Consider the following 23,417-nt stretch of genomic DNA (forward strand, 5'->3'; position numbering starts at 1 on the left):
GGCATGGCAGCTCCGATGATATGACAACGTGGCACGTTGCCAGGAAATAAAAAGATGTGGCATATGAAAACAAAGGAAGAACGTTTATTCAAGGAACTCGGCTTGTGCGTATGCGCGAGGTATGCGCACTACGTGACAGCTCAAAAAGAGTTTAGGCACAGCGTAATTACAAAGCTACGTTTAGCAATATTACAAAGATAATTACATACCTACGCACAACTTTGCATTATTCTGTGTTTGGAAGACATGGCGTCACGTGTAGGCATGACATCACGTGTAACATAGTTGCTAATGGTGTATACCTGGTGCGGCGCACTTGCGCATGCACAGCGAAATTGCTTTCCCACGATCGAAAAGTCAAGTGTTCGTGCAGGTATATTTTTGATCATTTGGCCAGGTGTGGTCTTTGGCAAAGGTTGATCGCGTGGCATCTAAGCTACCACACCGGTGGCCACGGCTCTCCAAACCACCGTGATGTGCGTCTTGAAAGGCTAGAAAGATCTTGAAAGGCTAGAAAATCAAGTGACAGTCTCGAAAATTACGGTGGCAGTGAAATAATTGCTATCCCCCCCCCCCCCCTTCAGGCGTGCGCTCTCATGTGAAACTTGTAGCCGATCTTTACTGACTACGCAAACCATTTTGACAAGAATCGTTTCAACATGTGAATGTTATATATCAAGATGTCGAGGGAGCTCGATATCGTCGGAAATAAAGAAATTAAATATTTGCTTTCAGAGCCAAGGAAGCTTAACGCACAACCCACATGTTTTGTGAACAGACGCACTTCAAGATATTCTATCTAGTGTGGTCTAAAGTTGGTGCAAACAGGCGAAAGTAACCCGACGAGTCTGCTTCTCTTCCTGGGTACTTACGGTATTGGTAAAAATGCATCTGACCTGAATGATGCGACCGCTAACCTCAACTTGTGTCGTGGAGGGCAGTATGGGTAGGAGGGTGTAGAATTACTTGTCATGGGGCTAATACTGCACTGCCAGTCTCGAGTAACTGTATTCGCAGGCATTCTGGCCACTGTGACTCGACCGACAACTTTCTCTTCCCCGAGCTCCTCTATCACTTCTCTTGCCCCCTGCCCGTTTCCCTGTCATGCTTCCTGAGCAAGCCTCGCAGCACTGATTTGAAATGTCAAAGAAAAAGAGGAGCATCAAATGAAAAAATGGGCAATATTTAGGGATGAGGCATTCGTAAGATGCTGCATGGCACACTGTTAGGAAACGATACCAAGTATAATTTTAGCCTGTTATCAGAGGAAATAAGCGATAATGTCTCTCAATATGCTGCCGGTTTATGAGATCATCGACGTTGCTGGACAAAGCCCACCGATAGCGCGATATTTATCGAATTGCGCTCGCTTTTAATACTCAGTTGAAGTATGAGCGAACTTGTTGTATGAAAAGCAATTTAACCTTTTTCTGATAGAATACCATCATTATTCGTTTGAATGAACGGAATTGCATACCTATGACGTGATGGTTGTAGGCACCATTCACTACGCCTTTAGCTGCATTACACGCTGTTGCTTCAGGTTCGGCATTTCTGAACTCCGCGATTTCCGCTCAAGTTTCCTCATCATCTAATTATTTATGTCTTATAACTTTCAAATCTTCCTCATTTTTGCGGAAGATACCTTCGCTGGTGATCAAAAACAGGTTGTGCCTCTTGTCTTGCGTATCTGCGCTGTCCATTTGTTTGCATTCAATGCTTTGGCCAGGTTTTCTGCGCCCACTGAACAAGAGCCTATCGAGGTGGCCCAGTGGTGCTTCGCATGAGATGTACAGCAAGTAACCGAGGAAGTAGCTCCAGAGAAAAACGCTGAAGAACTGCGTCACCTGCATGGACAAAAATTCAAAAGTGCCTCTTTAATATAACATAACATGGGCCGAGTGGAAAATGCGAAGGCTCAAATTAGTTGACATCAGGACGCTGAGAATGACCGCGAGTTGAATGTGCGCAGTAAGGAGGAAAGATAGTTTTGAACGCCCACATTCAAGCTACGTTGAAGGTGATGAACATGGCATGTCATATTACAAGAGGGAGGTCTGAGAGGCTTTGGCCCCAAACTCATCAGTGGCGAAACGTTCGGCAGGCATGCAATGAGCTACAAAGGAAAGGGATCAACGCAGAAAAAGGAAGTTTTGCCTGAGAAAATACGGTAAGATATCGTCGAAGTTAACCTCGAAAACAATAAACGGAGAAAAGAGTGAGCATAGTAAAGTAAAAAATAATTACCATACGTAGCAAAGATGCGCAGCTAATATAGAAATGAAAGATGGGCATCATGGCTTGATAGCTCACTCTATACGTTTGTTACCGTTAATCACGCGGTCTTTCTCGGTTGCACCACTCTTAAGTTTTTACATTTTTCCTGAGCAGGCCACTTGTTGAAAACGTCTGCGGGATTTTTAAGTCCCTGTGCCATTATTAAAGTGCAGGTCATCCTAACTTACCAGGCTGAAGTGTGAGAAGTATGTGCGCTCCCTGCAGAGATGGTTCATGAGATCGTAGAGAGGCATGTGCACCAGGTAAACAGCAAAGGCTAACTTGCTCAATGGACCAAAACCCTTCCAGCTCAAGAAAGAGTTCATTATTCCTGTAAAAGCATGTACATCATGAACTATTTAAACTGGTACACCACTGTTACTTTCATTGCTACATGAACTTAACCACTGTAACAGACAATAAACCTTGAAATTTCTCTATCTTCTCTCTGACAAGTTGTCAATTAATCAATCAAATCTATCTGTCAATATATATATATATATATATATATATATATTGAACTAGAAGAAAGTATTTTCCCCTATGTTGTCCTAGGTGTCTTTGTTTATTCGCTTCTTATATGATTAAAACATATAGGGCACCTCGGTTCCCTTTCTTCTCGTTCATTATATAACGAGGGTCTCGAATATGGCAACACTGATGCCTTTAGGTAGTATGTGTGGATTTATTGACCAGTTGCCTTCACCCAAAAAGATCACGTACTCGTGACGCCTGCGGCAGAATGGATGCTCCACATCCGCCGCCAAGGTTTGTGAGTGGTGGCGCTGGCTAACACTCCCAGGGTTAGTTCCAGTCGTAAAACATAAATACCCCAGAAAGTGGATGGGAAAGCGGCGCCGCGATAGCTCAATGGTGAGAGCATCGCACGCGTAATGCGAAGACGTCGGTTCGTTCCCCACCTCCGACCAGTTGCTTTTTCATCTATTTTCATTTCCATTCATTTATCATTCCTTTCATTCAAATTTAAGTACAAGTAACTTCCCATATGTTGTCCTTGGCGTCTTTGTTTGTTGGCTTCTCATATGATATATCATTTGGCACTAGTTAAATCTGTGCTTCATTGTGCACGGAGGCTACCAATCGGAAGAAACATCCGTACAGTAGGGCGAAAAAATGTACATTGATTTTGAGGTGACAAGATTATGAGAGCCCGGACAACCCTCCTATAGAGACACTGAGACTTGCTGAAGGTATACTTCAGGAGAATATTTTACCTGAAATGTTAAATAATAATACAAAAAAAGCTTTAGCGCGTTAACCACCCCTCCAAAGAACATTCCATCCCGTTAGTGAATCAACGATCCGTGACGACAAATGTACTCGTGTGCTTAGCTCCATATTCTGTAGAATTGTGGTTATTTCGCCTTATCCTGTACTTCCAACTTTTGAAGGTTGCATTTACTCTCCTACGGATTTCAATGTCGGAGCCACTTGGGGTAGAAAATTCGATCAAAGGCCTGAAGATGTCACAAAGCCCTAGTGCTGACCTAGCTAACGTGAAGTTTTGAAAAATAACGGCTCTCTATACGTGTCTCATTCTTGCAATACTTCAGCAATCATTGGACATCCACGAGCTATCTGCAGAATGAGATGACATGATAGTAGTCCCACTTCACAAGTGAGAGCAACAGAGGTTCTCTGAATTATAGCCCCATATCCCTTACCAGCATTTCTTGCAAAATACCCTAGTATATTTTCATTTTAGATAGTTAGTAAATCATATAGAAAACAAATTTTTCCCGTGAGCTCATCATCCTTTTCGGGAGGGCTTGTCATGCGAAACTCAATTAACTTCTTTTCATGACTTGATTTTTCCTAAACCCTTCAACAAATTGTGTCATAAATTGCTCTTTTTTAGGCCTTGTAAACTGAACCTGGATCCTCGCTTGTTTTTATGGCTTCCGCACTTCTTTGTGAAACGGTCACAGTTCCGTTGCATCAAACAACCACTTCTCTCCATTTAGCCCCGTTAAATCTAGTGCTCCCCAAATATACGTTTCAGACCTCCTATTTCTAATTTTTATTCATCATCATCATCACCAGCCTATATTTAGGTCCATTGCAGAACGAAGGCCACTCCCTGCGATCTCCAATTACCCCTGTCTTGCGCTAACTGATTCCAACTTGCGCCTGCAAATTTCTTAACTTCCTCACTCCACCTAGCTAGTGTAGGAATTTCGCAATAGTATTAGAGCTTGTACTGAGTCTTTCATTGCCAGGACTTCAACAAAATATAATCACCATCCCAGTGCGACTGTTGCGATTGAAGACCTCCTACATTGTCGGATGACCATTGCCGACATCACCCCAAACTTCACATGACCTAAACTTGCCTTCTGCTGCATTTTAACCATCGTTTTTTCGATGTTCTTACCGGAATTTGGTCGTGGGGTTAAATAAAATAAATAAATAAATAAATAATTAAATAATTATTTAAAATGAAGGGAACAGCATGTTGTAGGAATACCCAGTGCTGTCTCTTTTGCTGTAGTATTATTAAAGACAAACATCTTTATTGCCGATTCCTGAAATATATATATAAAGAAGAACTATGAAAATCTGGGAACCTCAGCCATACTGAAGCAGGTCACATCACTATGGAGTGCAGACACCACACGTCAATAAATACTGCAGCATCCCGCAGAAAGTTGATGGAATGTTTAAAACAAGTTCCTACCTCCACGCCCTGTAGAACATGTCAAAGTAATCCAGGACAAACAGAGGGACCACAGTATTCTATCGAAGAATGCTGTGGAGAGTTTTCCCCCTTCGCTTGTCGGCTCTTTCGCGCCATACCACGGGAACTTGATGAAGACGCACGTGATGCCACAACCTATACTCATGAGCCAGCAGAGTGCGGTTACAGCCTGCATATGGAAACAAAAACAAAGCAAAATACCATGAGGCACGAACGCATAGAACAGTGGTGAGGTATTCCAAAGAGACGAACGTGTGACAGAAGTCCGAAGCAAGGCAGCATCTCAAAGCTTCAGCACAAAGATCTCTAATGAGTGCACTAATGCATTTGTTTGCAGCAAGAATTTTATCGCGATTAGGAATCGTAGCCACTGGTGTGTTGCTGCCTGACCGATATCACATGGCTGGCTTAAAAAAACAAAAAAAAGGCTACATGTCTAACGATTGGTTTGGAACCAGGTTCCCTCAGCCCGATGTCGGCTCATTAGGTATCGACATTTTCTTTCTTTTGTTACCTGCTTTGACCACAATACCCCAAATAAAACCAGAAATACATGTATCAAACACACTTGACTGACATGGTCGCTCATTACACAATCGACACCCGCCTAGAAATCCTACAAAACACCCTTACCAGCTTCAATCGTGCAAACCAGCACTTTGAGATTCTTGGCACGTGAGTCGCGTCGCATGCCAGCAACTTACTGATAAAAGTTAGAGCGCGTGATATTCTAGCTGACAAAGAAAGTTAAAGCTTTACTGCCGAAAAAGAAACATACGCAAACGCGCCGTAGTTGATTCGAAGTCAGATATGCTCAACCTAAATTATATATAGTACGCAGTGGGGCAAAGCTGATTGCGGTTGGGAGGCCGCGTTTTTTTCTTTCTTTTTTTGAAGCTTTCTTTGGGCCATTCGAAGTTTCCGAAGGTCACAAAATACAACATACAACAACTGCACGTTGCCCCCGCTGTGACGTCAATCACGACTATACATCAAACTGGTTACGGAGCCTTCCTTGCAGTTAGAACATGACACTTAAGAGGGCCTTATCAGCTGCCGAACTAGAAGAATAGACCCCTCATAGGTGCAATATGTAACGAACCCGAAGTAATAGAAATATCCGAAAGACCACCTCCAATTCTAAATAAAGGTGTCTTCAGGAATACGGTGTGTCGTTACATTGCTTAAATGCTAATCGCATTGACATCGACAGTAATCATGAGATCGTTTCTATTACAAGTTCCCTTTTCTTTAGAGTAGAAAGTTGTGTATAAGGTTAGAACAATTATGCTTAAAAATTTCAATAAACGTCGTAACCTACAGTTTTTCATAATCACTAAGCAGATCCAGGCTGTAGGTGTTTCTTTTTTTCTCAGAATATCTCACTCAACGCGTAAAGCTTGCAGGCTGAAATACTTGTTCAGTCTATTGCCACTATAGCGTTTATATATATATATATATATATATATATATATATATTGATATGGGGTTTATTGGCGTTAGGTCCAGCTCAAAGAGCACCCGAGCAGTTCCAGCCAAACGCCAGCGCGAGGCAAAACCAGCGACACCGATCCGTTCGTCTTTCTCTTCCTCACTTCAGCAGCCATGCGACCACAGCGACGCTTGTGCTAACTTCGTCATTACAATGGCCCCACGAGAGAAGACTAGCCATCCTGGCGACTCACGGTGACGACACGATAGAGGGATCGTAATACGGTTTAAGCCGGCTGACGTGCACAGTCTCGCGACCACGACGCCGCAGATCGTCAGACAGCGTGAGAGGTTCGACCACATAGTTTACAGCAGATGTACAGGCGACGATCCGGTAGGGTCCGTGGTATTGAGCCAGCAGCTTAGACGAAAGACCGGGAACGTGAGGCGGAATCCACAACCAGACGAGGGAGCCGACACGGAAAGTGGTAGGGCTCAGGTCGGTGTCATGTCGATTCCGCTGGTGGGCTTGACCTTCCGTCGTGAAGGTACGGGCAAGTTGGCGGCATTCTTCAGCGTACCTGGCTACTTCTGATATGGGTCGATATTCAGAGGCGTCAGGTTGGTATGGCAATACTGTATCGAGCGTGCACGAGGGTTCTCGTCCATACAATAAAAAGAATGGTGAAAAGCCTGTGGTTGCTTGAGTCGCGGTATTGTAAGCGTAGGTGACAAAAGGGAGAATCATGTCCCAATTGGAGTGGTCCGACGCGACGTATGCAGTGAGCATGTCGCCAAGAGTGCGATTGAAGCGCTCAGTTAATCCATTGGTTTGCGGATGGTACGCGGTTGATGTACGGTGGACGACGTGGCACTCGGCAAGCAGAGCTTCGACCACTTGGGAAAGAAAGACACGTCCTCTGTCACTGAGAAGTTCTCGAGGAGCGCCATGTCGAAGCACGAAATTGCGCAGGATGAAGAAAGCAACCTCACGTGCTGTAGCGGCAGGAAGGGCGGCAGTCTCAGCATACCGGGTGAGATGGTCAACACCAACGATTATCCACCGGCTTCCAGACGTAGAGCATGGGAGTGGGCCGTAAAGGTCGATGCCGACCCTATCGAAAGGCCGCGCAGGGCAAGGTAAAGGCTGAAGAGCGCCGGTCGAGCGTTGCGGAGGAATCTTGCGTTGTTGGCATGCTTCGCAAGCACGGATATACTTTAGGACAAAGCTGTACATACCGCGCCAGTAGAAGCGTTGGCGCAACCTTGCGTAAGTTTTCAGCACGCCTGCGTGAGCACTCTGTGGGTCGGCATGAAAAGCAGCGCAGATGTCAGAGCGCATGTGACGAGGTATTACGAGAAGCCACTTGCGACCACCCGGTATATAGTTGCGGCGGTAGAGCAGGTTGTCTCGCACGGTAAAATGAGAGGCTTGACGGCGGAGCGCGCGGGAGGGCTGATTGGCGGTGGAATCCGACAGAAGGTCGAGAAGGGCAACAATCCACGGATCCTTCCGTTGCTCCGAATGCATGGACTCGACGTTGAGCGCTGAGATAGCGGTGTACTGTGCCGAGAGAGACGCTGTATCGGGGGGTAGAGGAGAGCGAGAAAGGGCGTCCGCGTCAGAATGCTTGCGGCCAGACCTGTAGACCACTTGGATATCATACTCTTGAAGCCGCAGGGCCCACCGACCGAGGCGGCCCGAGGGATCTTTCAAAGTCGACAACCAGCAAAGAGCGTGGTGGTCCGTGACGACATAAAACGGGTGGCCATAAAGGTAGGGTCGGAACTTGGCAAGAGCCCAGACTATAGCCAGGCACTCTTTCTCAGTGGTTGAATAGTTGGCCTCGGCCTTTGTGAGGGTTCGGCTCGCGTAGGCGACAACATACTCGTGATAGCCAGGCTTCCGTTGCGCGAGCACCGCACCAAGGCCCACGCCGCTTGCATCAGTGTGCACCTCCGTAGGCGCCCGGGGATCGTAGTGCCGGAGAATCGGAGGAGCTGTGAGCAGCTGGCGTAGCGTCTGGAATGCGTCATCACATTCACGAGACCAGTGAGACATGTCGGTGCCAACGGTGAGAAGTCGCGTCAAAGGTGCGATAACGGTCGCGAAATTGCGCACAAAGCGACGAAAATAAGAACAAAGGCCGATGAAGCTCCGGAGGGTCTTCAGTGACGTCGGCTTAGGGAAGTCGGCGACAGCTCGAAGTTTCGCAGGATCAGGGAGGACGCCGTCTTTGGACACAACGTGGCCCAAGATAGTCAAGGTGCGAGCTGCAAAGCGACACTTTTTGATATTCAGCTGAAGACCAGCGTTCTTAAGACATGTCAAAACTTGGTGGAGACGTGAGAGGTGCGTCGAGAAGTCTGAAGAAAACACGACGATGTCATCCAGGTAGCATAGGCAAATGTTCCATTTGAGACCACGAAGTATGTTGTCCATCATGCGCTCGAAAGTTGCGGGCGCATTACAGAGCCCGAATGGCATGACGGTAAATTCATATAGCCCATCAGGGGTGACAAACGCTGTCTTCGGTCGATCGCATTCGGCCATGGGAACCTGCCAGTAGCCAGATCGTAGGTCCAATGACGAGAAGTACTCAGCGCCTTGTAAACAATCGAGTGCATCGTCAATGCGGGGTAAAGGGTAGACGTCCTTCCGTGTGACTTTGTTTAGGCGGCGGTAATCGACACAGAAACGAATAGAACCATCTTTTTTTCGCACTAGCACAACTGGAGAAGACCACGGACTCTGGGATGGTTGAACGACGCCACGCTCGAGCATGTCATTCACTTGGTCGCTGATTATACGACGCTCCGCCGCTGAAACGCGATAGGGGCGTTGTCTGAGGGGAGAGTGGGACCCGGTGTCGATGTGGTGGGAAACACTGTTCGTACGACCCAAGGCGTGTTCCGTACAGTCGAACGAAGAACGGAAAGTATCTAGGAGAGACAGGAGTTGCTCGCGGTGCTCGAGGGAAAGGTTGGCGTCAACGCATGAATCAAAGACTTCGGTAGCCAATCGGGAGCTTTTCGGAAATGGTGTCATGGCGTCGAGCGAAAGGCCAGAAGAGGAGCCAGGCACGTCCAAACACTCCGACATGTCAATAGGTTCGACACAGCCGAGGCACTCGTCGCGAAGCAGAGTCAGCGGGTATTGGAACGGGTTGTCCACTAGCATAATTGTTGTACCAGCGGCTACGTCAAGAACGGCGAATGGAAGTGGTAGAGATTTGCGGTGAAGAAAAACAGATGAAGGCGTGAACAGTACCGAGGCGTCGGGCGCCGATGGACACAACAAAGCGACTGGTGTTGAAGTGCTTGGTGGCAGATCAGTATCGGCGGCGACAATAATCTTTAAGGGGGCGGGAGAGGCGGCAGGCAGAGTGGTGTTAACGACAGACAGAGCAACTTCGGCACGGGCACAGTCAATGACGGCACGGTGGCGCGACAGAAAGTCCCATCCCAGGATGACATCATGGGAGCAGGAAGGCAGAACAAGGAACTCAATTGTGTAAACTACGTCCTGAATAACGATCCTAGCGGTGCATGCGGCTGAAGGTTCGATGGGCTCCGTGGTGGCAGTACGAAGTACAAGGCCAGAAAGTGATGTGGTGACCTTCCTAATCTTACGGCAAAGAGTCTCACGTATGACGGAAACCGCAGCGCCCGTGTCGATGAGTGCGAATGTAGCGGCTCCTTCAACCTGTATTTCTATAATGTTTTGCGGCGATAGCGGAGGTCTTGGGCATTTCGACAAGCGTGCAGCTCTTGCCTCCGAAGCTGCAGCATTTAGTTTCCCTCGTTGGAAGGCGGGCGACGACGCATCGGCGATATCGAACGGCGACGCGGTGATGGTGAACGACGGGGGCTGAAGTTCTGACGACCGGTCCAGAAGTTCGGCGATGGGTTCGAATCAGCATGCTGGTGGGATGCAGGTACCTGTGGCTCAACGACGACGTCCTGACGCGGCAGGCGACGGCGACAAAAGCGCGCCACATGTCCCGCGATACCGCACGAGAAGCATATCGGCCGATTGTCCCGCGTGCGCCAGGGATCTTGTGGCCGGAAGTACTGAGGGGGCATTTGAGGGACAGGGAGAAGCGCTGGGCGCGGTGGCGGCGCCGAGTAGGGGAGTGTCGTTGGTCTAGGACGCGACACGACTTCAGCGTACGTCAAAGGTGCAGCAATCTGAGCTGGTGCAGCAATCTGTTGGACTGGTGGAAGGGCCTCTGCAACCTGCTCGCGGATGGCCTGCTGCACGGCCGAGGACAAAGGTTGGACAGGCTCCTGGGTGAGAGGGAGCAGCGAGAGCTGGCGGGCCACCTCTTCACGAATGAAGGCTTTGATCTGAGGCAGGAGAGACCCGTCATCAGCCTGTCCGTGAGCAGTCACCAAACTGGAAAGGGAGGCCACTTGAGGAACAGTTTGGCGGGCGAGCGCTCGTTGCCGGCGTAATTCATCGAAGCTTTGGCAATATGTGACTACGGCTGCAACGGTGGTAGGATTCTTGGCCATGAGCATCTGAAAAGCATCGTCTTCAATGCCCTTGAGGATTTCTTTAATCTTATCTTCCTCAGTCATCGTTCGGCTCACGCGGTTGCAGAGATCTATGACGTCCTCGATGTAACTAGTGAAAGTCTCGCCCGGCTGTTGCGCTCGGTGGCGAAGGCGCTGTTCAGCGCGAAGCTTTCGCACCGCAGGACGGCCAAATACTTCCGCGAATGCAGTCTTAAAGTCATTCCATGTCGCAATGGTTGCTTCATGGTTGCGGAACCAGAGGTGGGCGACACCCGCAAGATAAAAAATAACCTTGGTGAGCTTTGTCCGATCGTCCCATTTGTTGTTGTTGCTCACCCGTTCGTACGACGAAAGCCAGTCGTCGACGTCGGTATCAGCGGTGCCACTGAACACAGCCGGGTCTCGTTCACGAACGGCACCACAGGTGACTTGCACAGTTGACGAAGTGGGTCGCTCACCGGCGTCGTCTGGCATGGTCGTGGGGGTAGCGGAGGGCAGAGTGCGGCTGCGGAGTTCCAGGGCGAGTTGGTAGGATAGTTAGTATACCCAGCACTTCCACCAAATGATATGGGGTTTATTGGCGTTAGGTCCAGCTCAAAGAGCACCCGAGCAGTTCCAGCCAAACGCCAGCGCGAGGCAAAACCAGCGACACCGATCCGTTCGTCTTTCTCTTCCTCACTTCAGCAGCCATGCGACCACAGCGACGCTTGTGCTAACTTCGTCATTACAATATATATATATATATATATATATATATATATATATATATATATATATATATATATATATATACTGCAAGCACTATTCGTTCTGATGCTGTCTAACCAAAATGTGGGCTGATCCCGAAAGTAGTGAAGTCTAATTAGCGCACTACACCGGTGCACGTCCGACTGAAAAACTTAAGAACGCCCGTTCTTCTAGTCTACAATGAAAAAAAGTTTTACGCCTGAAGTAGACACTGGTGCAATCACGCTGTAGTTTTTGAACCCTAATTCGTTTATGCTGAACCCTAATTCTACAATACCAGCGGGACGAAGCTGGCTCCTGTTGGGAGGCCCCGTTTAGTGAAGCTTTCTTTGTGGCACCTGAAGGTGTACACGCTGTGGCGCATACGTGTATTACTGCGATTAAAATTCCTTCGCTATTTCCCCAAAACAGATTGTAAATAAATGCGTCTTGAGCAATACGGTTTCATTGCTACATTGCTTGAAAGCGAATCACACTACCGTTGACAGTCAATGTGAGATGGGCTTTGCGGGAATTTTGGTGCTTACTAAAACTGTTTTGTGCCTTACTATACAAAATTGGCTGTCTCATTCACGACAGCAGGTACAGAGATATCAAAACAAAAATAACGATCTCCCTGACAGAATAAACGCGGGTGGAGGTTCTGAATTGCATAAAATAAAAGTGGTTGTATGGAAACAACGCTGTGGGTGACGGTTGATAGGAGAACTAGTTAATGGCTAAAGAGCTGACGGGTGTCTCTAGAGTAAAACTATGTGCGCGACAGTATTGCGCAGACAGCTGGAGCACCTCTGCGATTGTTTACTGAAATTAAAAGTGGAAGAAACACTGCAAGTTTACGTGTCTTTAAAATTACGCTTGCCACTTTCATTTCTTCGAAATTGGGCAAACACTGTATTTTTATTGTTGTTACTTTCTTCTCCTTTTTTTATAATTGCGCAATTCCTTCCAAGATATCAGCATCGAGTAGCGTCAATAGAATCTACTGCCGTCACTCACTTTTGTTCTTTCGATTAACGCATTTAGACTTCCGTGTCATTTCGTAAGGTTTTACAAAACTATGGATTACATGCAGTTGAGAACATTCCCTTATACGTCCGAAGGCCCCGCAAGTTGATATTCCGTATCCATGGTTATGGTACAAAAACAATACCCCACTTGGTGTTGCTTGCATGAACATGTTCAAAAAGAAAACTATGTAGCCGCGCAGCTTAGTCACTAGAGCGGAATTGACAAAATATTCGTCCGTAAGAACATTTTGTCCTTGGCCGAGTGGCTGTTCACGTATACTCAAAACGTACATTTAGGAAGTTATTCGGTAGACTACGCACACTTGTTTTGTCGTTCAATGCGAAACAATCTATAATGCTGCAAAAAGAAAAGCGCACATAGAAAGCATGTTTTCGGCGCATTGGATGCCACCCCCCCCCCCCCCCCCCCGTCTTCTACTAGCCTGCAGATGCCACTTTATTTTCCGTAGACTTTCACGGTTCGCTGCCGTCATGAATCTACACGCGTCATAATGTTGTATGGGAACAGGAGGAAGAAACACGCTTCGTTACCTTCGAGAATGGAGTGCGATTGAAGCTGTCCTTCAGCAACCAAGCAATGCATCCAGCGAAGAAGCATACCGCGTGGTAAAATGGCTGCACGTAGTAAAGGTTCATTACTTTTCTCGCCGTGCTGTGGGAAAAAGGAAACAAAGAGAGGCAGGTCTTGGATGAGAAAATGTAAAAAGAAAACGCAGTTTCTAGGCACAAAAATATTTCACGTTAGGCCGCTTCGAATGCTCTCAACCGCCCGATTACTGATCCTTTGCACACACAGTTTCACACTGTCGTATTATACTTTCTTTTGCAATCTTAGTTTTTTTTACTGCTGCACTCTGGGAACACAAAGCAGAGAATAGTACACAGGCAGAAGGGCGAACTTATAACTGTATTGTTGGGGACAGATAACTTTATATTTATATGAACAGGTATCATCATCATCATCATCATCAGCCTACATTTATGTCCACTGCAGGACGAAGGCCTCTCCCTGCGATCTCCAATTACCCCTGTCTTGCGCTAGCGTATTCCAACTTGCGCCTGCGAATTTCCTAACCTCATCATCCCACCTGACTTTCTGCCGTCCTCGACTGCGCTTCCCTTCTCTTGGTATCCATTCTGTAACCCTAATGGTCCACCGGTTATCCATCCTACGTATTACATGGCCTGCCCAGCTCCATTTCTTCCGCTTAATGTCAACTAGAATATCGTCTACCCCCGTTTGTTCTCTGATCCACACCGCTCTCTTCCTGTCTCTTAACGTTACTCCTAAGATTTTTCGTTCCATTGCTCTTTGTGCGGTCCTTAACTTGTTCTCGAGCTTCTTTGTTAACCTCCAAGTTTCTGCCCCGTATGTTAGCACCGGTAGAATGCAATGATTGTACATTTTTCTTTTCAACGACAGTGGTAAGCTCCCAGTCAGGATTTGGCAATGCCTGCCGTATGCACTCCAACCCAATTTTATTCTTCTGTAAATTTCTTTCTCATGATCAGGGTCCCCTGTGAGTAATTGACCTAGATAAACATATTCCTTTACAGATTCTAGAGGCTGACGGGCGATCCTGAATTCTTGTTCCCTTGCCAGGCTATTGAACATTATCTTTGTCTTCTGCATATTCATCTTCAACCCAATTCTTGCACTTTCACGATGAAGGTCCTCAATCATTTGTTGTAATTCCTCTCCATTGTTGCTCAATAGGACAATGTCATCTGCAAACCGAAGGTTGCTGAGATATTCGCCATCGATCCTCACTCCTACTCCTTCCCAGTCTAAGAGCTTGAATACTTCTTCTAAGCATGCAGTGAATAGCATTGGCGAGATTGTGTCTCCTTGCCTGACCCCTTTCTTGATAGGTATCTTTCTACTTTTCTTGTGGAGAACCAAGGTAGCTGTGGAATCCTTGTAGATATTTGCCAAGATATTCACGTATGCCTCCTCCACTCCTTGATTACGCAATGCCTCTATGACTGCTGATATCTCTACTGAATCGAATGCCTTTTCATAATCTATGAAAGCCATATAGAGAGGTTGATTGTACTCCGCAGATTTCTCGATTACCTGATTGATGGCATGGATATGGTCCATCGTAGAATACCCCTTCCTGAAGCCAGCCTGTTCTCTCGGTTGACTGAAGTGAAGTGTTGTCCTGATTCTATTGGAAATTATCTTGGTGAATATTTTATACAATACTGAAATCAAGCTAATGGGTGTGTAATTCTTCAATTCTTTAACGTCTCCCTTCTTATGGATAAGTATAATGTTGGCGTTCTTCCAGCTCTCTGGTACACTTGAAGTGGTGAGGCATTGCGTATAAAGGGCCGCAAGCTTTTCAAGCATGATATCTCCTCCATCTTTGATTAAATCTACTGTTATTCCATCTTCTCCAGGCGCTTTTCCCCTGGTCATATCTTTCAAGGCCCTTCTAACTTCATCGCTAGTTATAGAAGGAGCTTCTGTATCCGGTTCATCACTATTTCGAATGGAAGAAGCTTGGCTGTTTTGGCTACTGTACAGGTCAGTATAGAATTCTTCTGCTGCTTTTACTATGTCATCGAAATTGCTGATGATATTACCATGCTTATCTTTCAGTGCATACATCTTGCCTTGTCCTATGCCTAGTTTTCTTCTTACTGATTTCATGCTGCGTCCATATTTTACGGCTTCCTCAATTTTTCCCACGTTATAATTTCGAACAGGTATATGTCAGAATAATCCTTACCCCGGAGCATCACACATGTGAGTCGCCATCGCTTTCATTCTCGGAGCCACGCGTTGTTAGATCTATTTCACCTGGGTTTAAGCTAATAGATAAACCACGAAAAGCCTCGACGATCACTCTGTCCATTCTATCACGTGTACCATGCGTCCCAGCTAACGTTAGCCAAGCTGCTCACCGAAAAAAGAAAGATTAAGAAAACACGCAGCAAATACAATTATAAGACCTACGGTGCTCGGTCATCAGAGCTCTGCCGACCAAACACCGTAGGTCTTAAAATTGTATCTTGAACTATGTTTTTTCCGTAACTTTTTTTAACGACCCGCCCTGGTTCCTCATTGGCTATGGTTTTGGGCTGGTGAGCACGAGGTCGTGGGATCGAATCCCGGCCATGGCGGCCGCATTTCGATGTGGGCGAAATGCGAAAACACCCGTGTACTTAGATTTAGGTTCACGTTAAAGAACCCCAGGTGGTCCAAATTTCCGGAGTCCCCCACTACGGCGTGCCTCATAATCAGATCGTGGTTGTGGCACGTAAAACACCAAAATTTATTATTTACATTTTTAACGACTTGAATAAGGCTAGCAGGAACACCATATATATGTGTATTTGGCAATTTAGTACGCGAACTGTGATTTTTTTTAATGTGGCATATACCTATTCATATATATGTGAAACTAACTGTCCAAAATAAAACCGTTGTTAGTTGGTCAACGGATCTAGTTCGGCGAGTTGGTTCAGCATTGCAGTTGCCTAAATGCGCCTAAGAGAAAAGGACGAAAGAAAGGACAAGAAACACGTAGCGCATATTTTCAACTGATTTGTTTGAACCCCTTTTGTCCTGTTATATACGCTCACAAAAGCGACACTTGAGCATGCTCACTGCGCTCATGTGATACATGAGCACATCCACTCATGCTGAGCATTCACACATGATCACTGCACACATGAGTGCAGTGAGCATGATCAAGTGTCGTTTTGTGGGTGTATATACATATATGATGGCAGGAGCTCAAATAAATCAATTGAAGTATGCGCAACGTGTGTCTTGTCCTTTCTTCTGTCCTAGTCACTTAGACCCATTTACACGCCTGCAGCGTTCTTAGGTCGCGCTTCTGCATGTGTCCTGTTCTGTTTTGGGTTCCAAAACAGAGGCGCGGTAAGAAAACTAAGAACATACAACCAAATATCGCCCTAGTCACAGCCCTTATTGTTTTGCAAGTTCTCCAGCAAAGCATTGACTATTCTTTCAAACTATTATGTGACGTACCTGAAGCCTACTCCACCAAAACTTGGTAAGCACAGTAGAGCTCACTAAAGTTTTTGTCGTATATTTTCTTGAAGTGCCAGATGGCTATATGTAGGGTCAGGTTGGTTTTAATACCGATTCCAATACACTTCTCCGCTTCACAGCTGATGCCTACACCAGACGTGCTACTCCATTTGGTTGCTCAATATGCAGCGGCCAGTTACAGCAGATAAGCTTTGACATTTTAGGATAACAAATCTGTTGACGTGTTATGTAAGCATGAAACAGCATTCACCACCAATGCAAAGATTGAAAACATGATGGTAAAGGGTGTTTTTATGACTAACATGCATGCTCACGAGTGTTGCTTCGAATCATCCTTCACAACCGTCTTGCGAAACGGTGAGCACAGCAGTGTTTCCGAGCGCACTAGAATACTGCGCAGTGACTTCACAGCACTCATTGTTAGGCGCAATTGGGATAGAAAGTGTGGCATCATTTATTCGTCTCATAAACAACGTTTCGTGCCTCCAAATCTTGCGAATAACCTGATTTACAAAGCCACCATCAATGCAAGGGGTTCAAGAAAATTTTAACAAAATTTGCTTACCATCACTATCAGAACTGTCTAGCTAGTGAAACGCGATGATGAGTGCACGAGAACGGCTGAGCACTGAGCGATCACCCAAATTCTGGCGGTTGCTTCATGCTTGATCTTCTAAACGTGCGCCTTTCGCAGAAAAAAACGATGACCACCACCTTGACGTTGATGTGCCGAGGTCAGTGTGTGCGTGCAAATAACGCCAGCAACAGATTGCCATTTGAAAAATTTAAGTGCCAAAGTATAACGGTAGTTTTACTTTTTGCTTGCAGGTATGTGATTCTCGGAAGTGACAAGCAAGTTTGTGGTTTCTGTAGCGTAATGATTTCTTTCTTTTCGCTTTAGTTGACGTGTATGTGGGTCATAGATTTCAAAACCTAAGCCTATCTTTGGCGCTCTAGTACAAAAATGCTGGAGAAGGTCGTCGAAAGCAGTTTTGTCTGGGCGTAAAGGATAATGCAGTGACCACCAAGGTCACGTGAATGCTTGCGAGTATGAAAGATAGCACAGGAAGTAGCTGTAGAGAGAGTCAGGCGCAAGGATATGGTAGTTGCCGCTAAGAAGCTTGTTACGTCTCCACCTGGGGCAGCTTATACCTTGGACGTTTCCCACGAGGCAGCCCCTTTCATCAGCGTCGCCCAGACGGCGACAGCGCCCTACACCGACGGGACGGGCAGACAAGCGTCCCAAATCGGCAGTGCGCATCCTTTGGGTGTTGCCCCGAGGCAGCGCCTTTCATCAGCGTCGCCCCGACGGCGCTACCGCCCGACACCGACCATGACGAGTTGACCGGATTGAGGCAGAGAGGCCAACTTCGAGGAATTACTACCGTGGGAACGACAACGATCTCGGTTTCCCAGATGACCACGCAGTGGCAGCAAATGCGAGGGCGAGGATGCAACAGTAGAGGCAGAGTTCGGTGAACAATACAACCCCTCTGATTGGCCGCACCAAGGTCAGCAGATTCCCCAGTCGAGTCTCCTAGGGAAGACGAAGGGATTAAACGCGAAGACCGTTGGTGCAGTGGGTGGTGTCGACGTGGCCTGATACGAACTCAGACGTTGAATATGCTCCTGATGGAGTGGGCTTCCGTGGCCAGGGCCAGTGTACATAATGTAAATTAAATCAGTTTTCTATTCCCTACTACCGGATGTATTCATCGATGGGCTTGGTGAATTCTTGGCCCAAAGGCCACCTCGATCCGCAACAAGCTATAGCAGTCACGGACGAAGCTCAGCGCCACATTCAATGCGCGCAAGGCTGAATGAAGTCCGACGGCAACAAGAGGCCTATTGCATGAAGAAGAGACAAGCTGAAGAGTCAAAAGCGAAACAGTGCGCCGCGGGAAAGCGACAAAAGAATGAATGAATCAATCAATCAATAAATAAATTCGATACAATAAGATAAAATAAGAAGCGGTTAATCGCAAACATTGGCTGTGCTCGGACCGCCTATAACCGTTGTGACTCCATTGGGATATTGTTGCCCCACAGTTCGGGTACACGAATGATGCTGCAAGCGCATCCCGTCTATGATACGCCATTGTATATATGTAAACCAGAACCCGTCGCGGTGGCTTAGGGGCTATGGTGTTGCGCTGTTAAGCACGAGGTCATGGGATCAAATCCCGGCCACGGCGGCCTCATTTCGATGGGGCGAAATGCAAAAACGCCTGTGTCCCGTGGATTGGGTGCATGTTAAAGATCCCCTTGTGGTCAAAATTATTCCGGAGTCCCCCACTACAAGAACTCCTGGCCGTCACCTAGGCGCAACCTTTAGCCCGTCCCACCAACTCGCAGGACTTACAATGAAGCTATTTCTCCTCTCCTCTCCCTCACTACAGCATGCCTTATAATGAAATCGTGGTTTTGGCACGTAAAACCCCAGAATTCCACGGAAACCGGCTGCCTCAGACTACCTTATTGGGCTACAATGTTCCAACGCTTTCAAGGAGCACTGCATATATTCGCACGCTTAATGCATTTCGGAACATCTTCCACCTCTGAATCTCGGCTCACAAATTTCATGAACGTCATACATGTATATACTTGTTATACATGCTGCGGGGTGGAATTCTACATATATGTGTATGCTGGGCGGAATTGTCTGAATCCAAGTTCAGATATAACGCTATCATATGGACGTAAAACTATGACTCACGGGAAAGGGAATTTCTATGCAGGACTGTATCTGCAACTATTATCAGAAAGTTCATGTACACGCTTCCTATGTGGTCCTGTATAAGCTTTCCAACAACCATCTGAATGAAATGGTTTCCAACGAGCACATGCTTAGCGTATGACTAATAAGGCATAGCAATCAGGCTGACGGACAGCGGTCCATGGGTGTGTTCGAGCTTGGGCGATCTCTCACAAGTGAACCGAGCGCTCTTCAATAGTCAGGTAACTAATATGTAACTTGCGTCGACATGTCTAACATGACATAGATCGTGTTAAGAAAGTAATGCTGATGTCAGTGCCAATGCAAAAACCCATGGTTGCTACGTTTCACACATGTTAGTCGTGACTGTTAGGCTAATGTTAGGTGCATGTTAGGTGAATGTCCGTCGTGACAAAGGTCGTGGAAACGTTTCAGATTTGTCCATGATCTAATATTATTTATGATAAATTAGAAAACTAGAAGAAGTAGACTAGACAGCCTCATCAAAGTACATAATTGCCTTCGTTGACTGCATCAGTGGCTTAACAAAGCGGAAACGACTTGAAAAATGGAAATAAATAATATATATATGAAACCAACCAGTGTTGCTTAAGTACATATGCAGTCTAGTAAAATATCCAATTCATAGCACCTCACAGCTGTAAAAAATTTCCACATTTAGCCGATAGCTTTCATGCTGTTACGATGCTTCTGCCTGGAATCTTCAGTAATTCCTTTGAAAACGTTACCTGAACTCCTCAGTCATTCCGATCATAAATGGAGGCAGCTCCGTGTTGTGGATTTGCAGTGTAGACAGGACACAGCTCAGAACAGACAGCACAAAAAATGCCACGCCACACCACAACTTGGACCTGCGTTCAGAGGAAGCAGATCAGAGTCACTGTTGAACACTTCAAGTGGCGTACGCAACGTGCTTGCGATGGGCTGTGTTTCCAGAAAATACTGCAGGCAGAGAACAGGAAGGGGCGAATAATTGTTCAAGAAAGCTCAGATAGCTCGACTAGAGCCGAGTTGTGAGCCTCTCTCTAGCTCGGCGCTAGGGTAAACAAAAAATGGAGAGAAAGAGAGATATATGACTGTGAGGAAGGGTAGAGAAAGGAAAGTTCAAGAATATGTAGGCATTGAAGGCACCCATACCCATGTTACCAATCAATACTTACCATCTGAGCATGAGGATGACGACTAGTGACACCAGGAAAAGCTGGAAGTCCGTAGAAACGTACCATAGGTGAATCAATCCTATCTGTTTCGAGACAGAAAAAAGGGGAAACAAAAAGAGGCGAGGGTAGGAAGGTAAGTTACACACTATAGCAAGCAGAATGCAAATACAACTGTAAATGTGTGGGCCTGACATTTGGGGGCACAAAAGTTACAAACAAACCATCAGTGGACCACCGCCAAAGGTGCTGAGCTTAGGTCCAAAGTTTTGGGTACCCATTTTAGCATGGCCATTGCATGCGCGCACGAATGCTTCCCCTAACGATTAAAAAAAGCGCAAAGGCACCTTCTGAAAATTATTTTTGTGTGATTTTGGTGTTATCTACCATGGTGGCTTGCGTTGCTGAGCGAGGTCGCGGATTTGATTTCGGGGAGCACCGGCCGCATTTGGATAGGGGCAGAATGCAAAGACGCCCGTGTTCTGGGTGCTTTTGGTGCATGTTAAAGAACTTCCGGTAATCTAAATATAATACGCAGCCCTTCCCTATGGCGTCCCTCATCATTCACTGTGCAATTTGGGGACGCTAAACCACGATTTATTTATTTTCATGTGCTTTTTTACATACCTTGTCATGACGTTGCTGGTAAACAAAGAAAATTGTGGACCCTCTAAGAAGAGCTGCCGGTTAATATGAATCTGCCGCTATTGCGTTGGATGGAAGCAAATGGGTACTGTTGCTATAACAGCAGCTGCTGTAACATTTCACACTGAGGCATCTGAACTTATGCTTAGGGATCCCCGTATACATATATATTTGCGTTATCACTTTGTTTACACTGTATCTTGATCCTCTCCACAAAGAAACATTTTACGGCCACGCCACTTCACGCATGGCATTTCCTTCCACGTGCGTCTGAGTGTTCTTTGATCCAAGATCTGACAGCCATTTCAATGAGTGACTTCTTACCGAGAGTATCTCGTGCTTGAAATTGTACACCTGAAGCAGAAAATGTGTCCAGTGAGTGTCGATCATCGTCTGGATATCTCGGTAGTACTTGTTTGTGTTAGGGCCTTGCACGGCTAGCGGTAGAAGCTGCATAGACGCTATGAGGAAAACCACTGGCAATACAACCCTGAAAGAAAAGAAGCGAGAGGCATATAAAACAATGTAAAATGCATGCACTTTTATGAACACAATATTTCTGGGGGTGTTCGAATACCAAAATTTGCGAATCGAATCGAATACAAAAATTTGAGAAAAAGAAGCTTGAAAATGAGAAACGATTGCTTTCATCTATCTGGAGCACCGTGGCATTGACAGTAATGGAGCAAGAGAACAGCCCGTTGCCAATGCACGCAGATTGCTGTGTTTGTTCAGCGAAAGAAGCCCCGATGCTACAACCCCTCACATTGTTCTCTAGGTGTGCAAACCGGGTAAAATTGCTCTTATAATAAATAAAATAATAAGTTGCATTGCGTAAATCGAGCCCACAAATTTGTATATAGGTTACCTAAAAGTGAGGCATGCACCCTTATTGAATGATTGCGAATATTTCGGCTGAAGTTATTGCACACCCTGAACGTTCATTCAGAAAATGAATTAAATTAAATTAAATTATGGGGTTTTACGTGCCAAAACCAGTTCTGATTATGAGGCACGCCGTAGTGGGGGACTCCGGAAATTTGGACCACCTGGGGTTCTTTAACGTGCACCTAAATCTAAGTACACGAGTGTTTTCGCATTTCGCCCCCATCGAAATGCGGCCGCCGTGGCCGGGATTCGATCCCGCGACCTCGTACTCAGCAGCCCAACACCATTCAGAAAATGATCCTCTGTGCAACAACCAAGGCTCTTCTACAGCAAAATCACTCGGAACAGTCATCACTTGCATCCGGCTCGCTCCTTCGAGAGTCCTATGTTTTGTTCCCAATTCATTGCCAATGCCATTGAATTAACACACATCACACATCACTAACTTGAGTGTTAATTGGAATGGCCTAGCTTGTATCGTTATCACGGTGATAGCTATCATGAGTGACAGGCATCCGTGCACAAAAGGAGACGTTCTCACTAAAAAAATTGTAAATGTTGCTCGGCTTCCCGAAATCTAAATCAGCTTCAACGGTTTGTTTAAAGAATTGGTACATCCCTCTTAGATCACTGAAGATTCATGATTTATTGTAATCTTTGAAATTTTTTCTATGTTTAATACTGGTAAGTAAATGTTTTAGCTTGAAAAGCAAGTGAGTTAATATACTTCATGTACACCAGATTTGTTGGTCTGCCATCTGATATTCCTTCATGAAGATCGTGTTCACTTAATTAACATGGCGTGAAGGGTATTATCCCCAACCGTTTCTCATGAAAACATTTTTTTTTCAAAATGCGAAGTGTTTTCAAGGCTTACTGATCTCCGGAAAGCAGGAAGTGATTAAGCAGTATATGGCAAGTAACTTTTGTGCACAAAACTGCAAACATTACTGCTAAATATGCAGAGGTGGTTGATCACGTATTTAACGTTGAAGGAAATTCAAGAGATGAGGAATGTTTTGTCAGTGGAGATACTTTTATTATAACTACGCTAGACTGCCTCAGTAGTGTAGTAACTTAGAAGCATTGCTTTTCAAAGAAGGTTAAAAAGCATCTATTTCCTAGTAAACTTACCAATACACTGAAATCTTCCTTTTGATAATAATTTGCTGTTTCTTGTACTAATGTTTTGGACAACTGTACGTTTTTTGAGGAATAAAATTATGTTACAATA

At 45.9% G+C, this 23,417-nt stretch overlaps 1 protein-coding gene across 1 annotated transcript in view; it reads right to left on the bottom strand.

Moving 5' to 3' along the window:
- Positions 1-589: 589 nt before the first annotated feature.
- The window catches only part of LOC119436735 (nose resistant to fluoxetine protein 6-like), a 45,507-nt gene continuing 22,679 nt past the window's right edge, over positions 590-23,417 (bottom strand). The window contains exons 9-15 of the mRNA XM_037703721.2: positions 21,620-21,785; positions 20,654-20,736; positions 20,222-20,344; positions 13,258-13,378; positions 4,976-5,165; positions 2,466-2,608; positions 590-1,847 (exon numbers count right to left, since the gene is read on the bottom strand). Of these exons, the coding sequence (XP_037559649.2) occupies positions 1,596-1,847; positions 2,466-2,608; positions 4,976-5,165; positions 13,258-13,378; positions 20,222-20,344; positions 20,654-20,736; positions 21,620-21,785 (1,078 nt within the window). The 3' untranslated portion in view covers positions 590-1,595. The remainder of the gene's footprint in view (positions 1,848-2,465; positions 2,609-4,975; positions 5,166-13,257; positions 13,379-20,221; positions 20,345-20,653; positions 20,737-21,619; positions 21,786-23,417) is intronic.

This window comes from Dermacentor silvarum, chromosome 1 (genome assembly GCF_013339745.2).
Source record: "Dermacentor silvarum isolate Dsil-2018 chromosome 1, BIME_Dsil_1.4, whole genome shotgun sequence".
NCBI lineage: Eukaryota > Metazoa > Arthropoda > Arachnida > Ixodida > Ixodidae > Dermacentor > Dermacentor silvarum.